Consider the following 6,373-nt stretch of genomic DNA (forward strand, 5'->3'; position numbering starts at 1 on the left):
TTTTTTTTTTACCTTTTCAATGATACGTGTATTTTATTTGAATATATTTTATTTGAATATATGGTACTTTACATTCAGTACAAAAAAAACAATGGCTTGAACATTAGACTTGGTAGGATAGTAAGGCTCAAAGAAAGCAAGAGGAGGTGCAGAAGCAGCAGTGTAAATGTGTATGGCAGTTTAGAAATACAGATGAAGATTAAGGCTGAGCCATATGCTAGGTGAACCAAGTATTGTGGGTTCACTTAAAACGATGTAATCTTCCAAAAACGCTCCGTGCTCAACCTCTGGAAATGATCTCCATCTTGTGGGGTGTTTCCAGTTGAACAAAATTACTCACTGTGATATCCAGAGTGACTTCAGACTCTTTTGGCCTCTTCCTGTCCTGCAGAGTTTGTGGTCTTGGTTAGTTATGCAGCAACATGCAATGAGGGAGCAATGATCCCATGCAAGGGAACCCAGGTGAAGCTTACATATTATCTGACCTCTAGGTGCCATAAAATATTTTGCAGAGGTTCCTTGCTCCACTGCATTGTGTAACTCAAAAGGAGAAGCTCGTTTCTCTGTAATTGTTTCCCCAAAAGTGTGGCTTCCACACCTGGGGTGTGTGCAGGCTGTTGGAAAGGACCAAGCATCATGCTAAGATGAAATAGGAAAATCACAGCTCTGGGTTGAGGGATGAGCATTTCTTTTGCCTGGCAGTGACACCCATGGGTACAGCACTAAGAAACCAGTCCACTGGTTCTGACCACAGAAAAAGTCCACCAGCATTTTCTGGCAGGTGACAGAAACTACCAGTCAGATTCATACTTCCTCCTCAGTGCCCTGAACAAAGCCTCACGGATGTGGCTGGATTTTATGCTGTAGATAATGGGGTTGAGAGCAGGTGGGATTATAAGGTAGGTGTAGGCCACCAAAGTGCTAACCAGAGGAGGAAAGTTCTTTCCAAAACGATGAATCATGGACAGTCCAATCATTGGGATGAAGAATATTAGGACAGCACAGATGTGGGAGACGCATGTATTCAAAGCCTTGAGACACTCCTCCTTAGTTGCAAGGCTGATAACAGTTTTAATGATCAGGATGTAGGACAGCACAATGCAGATAAAGTCCATCCCTACTGTTGAAAACAAAGCAATCATACCATAGAAGATATTGACTTTTATATCTGCGCACGCTAGGTTCATGATATCAGGATGGAAGCAGAAAGAATGGGAAAGCTCAGTCTTCCCACAGTAGGTTAACCTCTTGAGCAAGAAAGGTATTGGAAGAAGGGAGACCGTGCCTCTCAATATGATTGTCAGACCTATCTTTGTGACAGTTGTCTTGGTCAGTATGGATGGGTATCTAAGTGGATGGGAGATGGCAATGAAGCGATCAAATGCCATTGCCAGGAGCACGGAGGATTCAATGAAGGACAGTATGTGAATGAAATACATCTGAGTGAGACAAGCATCAAAACCAATCCGTCGGATGTTAAACCAAAAAATGCCCAAAGTAGTAGGCAGTGTACATAAAGCCAGCCCCAGGTCAGTGACTGCTAGCATGGACAGAAAGTAGTACATGGGTTCATGAAGACTTTGGGTCTTCTTTATGACGAATAGAATGATGCAATTTCCCAAGAGAGCAATCAGGTAGAGCACACAAAAAGGGATGGAGATCCAGTGATGAAAGGCTTCCAGGCCTGGGATGCCCATCATGAGGAAAGCTGAAGGCTGATAGAAGGAGCCATTGAATTCCCACGTGGTATGTGAGTCATGCTCCATTCCAGCTCAGATCTCACATGACCTATACCTAAAACAAATCAACAACAGAAACTCCACATAGTTGGATTCTCCACTGCATAGAGAACTGTGTAATGACAAGCCCCACATTCTTCCACCTCCCCACTATGCAGATGCCTCTGTGTCGCTTAGGACACTGTCTGGATTACCTTAGTGTTGCATATAACTACACTCTCAACTGACCATTAAACTGTAAAATTATTTTAAAAAAGAATCGACTTTTCTTTAAAAATACATATATTTTTACTGAATATCGAAGTTAAAACATTCCTGGTGAGTGCAACTACTGTTTTTTGTCTACAGATTCCACAGACTGAGTTGCTTTTTTGAGTAAATGCCTTTTTCACAGTCATCCCAACCAAGACTAAGCTGTGAAGAAACCGACCTATGTTTGGTGCTAACTGGAGATGGAAGGACCTGAGGCTGGGAAAAATCACACTCTGGTGTCTCAGTGAAGACTTCAACACTGGAAACAGATGAGAAACACTAATAGAAGTTTGATCGGTCAGACACGACTGCTTTGTTGAAGGACAATAAATAAGCATCATATATTTGTTTAACATCTCCATCAGCGCCCTGGATGAAGGGATAGATTCCCCCCCCCAGGCAGGTTTGCTGATGGTACAAAGCTGGGAGGTTTGGCTGACACACCTGAAGGCTGTGCTGCCATCCAACAAGGCCTGGACAGGCTGGAGAGCTGGGCAGGGAGGAACCTGATGAGGTTTAACGAGAGGAAATATAGATTCTTGTGCCTGAGGAGGAACAGCCACAGCATCAGTACAGGTCAATGCTGAGCTGCTAGGGAGGAGCTCTATGGAGAAGGACCTGGGGGTCCTGGTGGGCAGCAGGTAACCATGAGCCAGCAGTGTGCCCTGTGGCCAAAAAGGCCAATGGGATCCTGGGGTGCACTGCACAGAGTGTGGCCAGCAGGGTGAGGGAGGGGATCCTTCCCTCTGCTCTGCCCCAGTGAGGTCACACCTCAAATACTGTGTGCAGTTCTGAGCTCTCCGGTTCCAAAAAGACCGGGATCATCTAGAGAGAGTCCGGTGGAAAGACACAGGCATGATACAGGGCCTGGAGCATCTCCTGTATGAGGGAAGGCTGAGAGACCTGGGTCTGTTCAGCCTGGGGAAAAGACTGAGAGGGGATCTGGTCAGTGTTTATAAATATCTGAGGGGAGGTGGGAGGCAAATGGACGAGGCCAGGCTCTTCTTGGTGGTGTGTAGCAATAGGACAAGAAGTAATGGCTTAAAACTGGAACATAGGAAGCTCTATACTAACATGCAGAAGATCTTCTTTACAGTAAGGGTGATGGAGCACTGGCACAGGCTGCCCAGAGAGGTGGTGGAGTCTCTTCTATGGAGATATTCCAGACCCAGCTGGATGCCCACTCGCACAACCTATTGTAGGGAACTGCTTTAGCAATGGGGTTGAACTCAGCACTATCCATACTGCATGAGAGACAATGCACCCGAAGATGCTGGAGAAGCTGATGGTGCTCCTGAGCTCTCTCTGTGCCTTCTGTGACTGAAAGACTGTTGATGTGGATGAGGAAAAACAGTGGAAGTAGAAAACAAGAGCTGATTAATGAAAATAAATATTTGTGGCTACAGTCCTAATATACCTTCTGTAGGGTACAAAGCAAGCAGGTCAAAAAGTGCCTGAATTATGAGCAAGAGGGTTTACTGCAATGCAGTTCATTTTTGAATAAACACGCATATCCTCCATGATGTATCTATTATGCTCCTAATATGATTTAGCTCCATTAAACTCTCAGCCTGCTTTCAACTGTGGCAATGAAACCCAACGCTTAGCAAGGACAAACATCTTCCTGCTCTGGGGCCAAAGCGACATGTAACCGATGGGAAGTGAGGAAGAGCCCCAAAGTCATTTCCTTTCCCCCAGAGAGCCCAGCTTGGGTTTCTTTTCAGCCACACATCCCCATGACTTGCCTTGGTCAGCAGGCAGCCCCGTGTTCAGGAAGAAGGCAAGCCAGACTTCATCCCCGGCAGGGGGGTTGGAGATAGATCATCTTCAAAGCCTCTTCCAACCTACACCACTCTGTGGTCCTATGATTCAGGAGGACCTGGCAGTGCAAGGTGCAGCTTTGGCCATGTCCACCAAAGGGCAGCTGTACTTCCCCTGTTGCATGGACAGTGGCTGACACTGGCAAAGGAAGAGGTGCGGAGGGACCTCGGGTCCCAGCTGACAGCTTGGTGCTCTCTAAGGTGAGAGCCATCCCTTTCTGCTTATGCCACGGCATTTGATAAGTGAGAATTAATCTGCTGCCATCCAGACTCACCTGGAGAATGGGGGAAAAGAAGAAACTGTGTGCAGGCATTGGTGCCTGTCTGCCTGTCTCCCTTCCAGCAGCCTCTGGCAGACATCCAGGACTCTCAGAGATATTGGGATTCAACTGCTTTCCAGAAATATGGAAGTGGATAAAACAAAAGACTGTTAGCATCCACTGGGAAATGAGCAAACTGTGGTTTGTCAGGGATTCTCCTTCTGCAAGGAAGCCTTTGTGCAAAACTGGCTTTGTCAGGCACTGAAAATTCCTGCCATGCTACACAACACCAAAAGAAATGGGCTCTCCTGACTGCTGAGCTGTACTGATTTATGGTGTGCTCCTATGGGTTACAGAGAGCGATCTCATTCCAGGCTGTTTTTTCCCTCCATGCTTTACTTGTGTACGTACAAAAATAACATAAATATGTATACAGAAATGTACAAAATGCTTAGAATATATAAAATATATAAGCACACATCTATGTTTTGTACATTTATATATATAATACTTATATTATACTTGTATATATACCACATAACACAGAGGTATACATCCATGACCCAGCTGAAAATCGTGGGACAGCACTTAGAGCTCTGATGAGCCCTGATGAGGAAATCAACACCCACTTACAGGGCATGAATTGAAAGATTAATGGCAGCACCTGAGCAGTGCTCCTGGCCAGCCCAGAAGGATCTGTCACTGCAGTGTAGGGCTGTGCTTCTGCTCAGCATCCTGGAGCTCAGGGTAAGGGTTGGTGGGCATACAGGTGCCTGATGGAGGGCACACACCAGCTGTGCTGCTCTCTCCCCCTCTCCATCCCTCACAGGCCACCCCTTTGCCTGTCTCTGACCTCAGTTTTTGCCAGTAGCTTCAGCAAAGTGCCAGTGCTTTAGGGGCACCTCAGTGTAGGCAAGTGCAGGGGCTGGGAAGGGTGAGCCCAACACATCTGTGTTTTTTTTTCCCCCAAGAGGACACTTTGTTATTTCCACAACTGCATCCAACCCAAGCATCCAAGTGGGGGCTCAGCCCCTCTGTGAAGTGATGCAGATTAACTCTGGGGACACAGCACCCACGAAGCCCAAGTCCTGTTGGCTTTCAAGGCAAGAACGGGAATGTGCCACTCCCACTGGCTGAGCCAGGCCACAGACAGCAGGAGCACAGCCCGGTTCGTGCACAAAGCCCACAGCACAGCAGCATCACAGCACTCACCCATCCCGCCCAGCACTGCCAGCCCCGAGCAGCGTTCACATCTCCAGCAGCAGTGGGATGTGCACCCCCACCCACCCCAGCATCCTCCAAAGCGCGACGCTGGGATGAGCAGGAGCACAACGTGCGCGTGGCCGAGAGGTTGCTCGTCGCTCAGGTACTCACCAGGCGCTGCAGCGTGGGCCTGGGATCCTTATGAGCCTGGGTTCCTTATGAGCCTGGTTTACGAGCCTGGATGCAGAGGGGAACAGCCCAGGTCGTGGTGTGGGGAGGGCAGGGTTTATAAGGCGCCCCGAGGACTGGCCTGTCCTGGCCTTGCAGCCAATCAATCGGAGCCGCCGGAGCCCAACTCCCCGTGCGCAAACAGCGCGAGGCTGACGAGTGAAAATAGTGTGTGAAGTAAATGATCTTTCCCATTTATGATGCTCTCCCGGCAGGCACGGTTTTTTTTCCTGATGGTTTATTGGGCGACGTGTTTATAGCTCCCTGTGATTTATGCCTGGCAAATGCTGCTGCACACTGGCAATACTCACCATTTTTATTGTGAGAATGGATCTGTAATGCAAATAATAATAAATTTTGCAAGAAGCATGCTTGCAGCATCTCTCCAGGGGAATAACAGAGGTGAAATGGTGTTGGCTGTCCTCCTTCCATAACCAGCGAGACATGAAATGTTTAATTAAAATCATAATGTGTTGCACAATAAAAACAAACTCAATATTACAAAACCAAACACAGACAGATTAGCAGATATCCCCTCCGATGTCCCAGCAGCCTGTTGTATCTAAACCTCTCGTGGTAATAAATTTATCTTTACCACCTCAGCTGCAAGGTGGAAATCAGTCTTAACCCCTATCTCTGTGCCTGCCAGACCAAGGCTTGTCAGAGCTAATCTAATAGTTTTCCACCCTGGGCTGCCCCACAGCGGTGTGGCGGTGGTCTGGGGGCATGGGATAGATCCTGAAGAAGTGGGTTTATTACACAATGGCTCTTCAACCCTCAGAAGTGACAAAAAAGCAATACAGGATATATATATATATATATATACTATGAGAGCGGTGAGGTGCTGGAACAGCTGCCCAGAGAGGCTGTG

The 6,373-nt window shown here is 47.4% G+C and overlaps 2 protein-coding genes across 6 annotated transcripts in view; both read right to left on the minus strand.

The window, feature by feature from the left end:
* LOC100546335 (olfactory receptor 51E2-like) overlaps window positions 1-5,521 on the minus strand; it is a 13,141-nt gene extending 7,620 nt beyond the window's left edge. For 3 of the 4 annotated variants that reach the window (XR_792316.3, XR_792317.3, XM_010706250.3), the window contains exon 1: window positions 4,087-4,175. The gene's annotated coding sequence lies outside the window, so the exon portion shown is untranslated. Of the gene's footprint in view, window positions 1-4,086; window positions 4,176-5,445 lie in introns of those variants that run through there. The other variant, XM_010706252.3, reaches the window with a different exon arrangement.
* Window positions 33-5,522, minus strand: LOC100546179 (olfactory receptor 51G2-like). Of its 2 annotated transcripts, none has more exons than XM_010706249.2 (2): window positions 5,446-5,522; window positions 33-1,794 (listed from the first exon to the last, which is right to left on the minus strand). In XM_010706249.2, exon 2 carries the CDS (start codon window positions 1,764-1,766, stop codon window positions 792-794), a length of 975 nt encoding a protein of 324 aa, XP_010704551.1. In that variant the 5' UTR covers window positions 1,767-1,794; window positions 5,446-5,522; the 3' UTR covers window positions 33-791. The 2 variants fall into 2 exon arrangements, with proteins under 2 accessions (XP_010704551.1, XP_010704550.1); XM_010706248.3 differs by lacking the exon at window positions 5,446-5,522 and adding an exon at window positions 4,087-4,194.
* Between the last annotated feature and the right edge of the window lie 851 nt (window positions 5,523-6,373).

Source organism: Meleagris gallopavo, chromosome 1 (assembly GCF_000146605.3).
Source record: "Meleagris gallopavo isolate NT-WF06-2002-E0010 breed Aviagen turkey brand Nicholas breeding stock chromosome 1, Turkey_5.1, whole genome shotgun sequence".
Taxonomy (NCBI): domain Eukaryota; kingdom Metazoa; phylum Chordata; class Aves; order Galliformes; family Phasianidae; genus Meleagris; species Meleagris gallopavo.

What these genes read in the sequence shown, in the direction of transcription:
- LOC100546179 (XM_010706249.2), bottom strand. Translation starts at nt 1,766, where the DNA reads ATGGAGCATGACTCACATACCACGTGGGAATTCAATGGCTCCTTCTAT.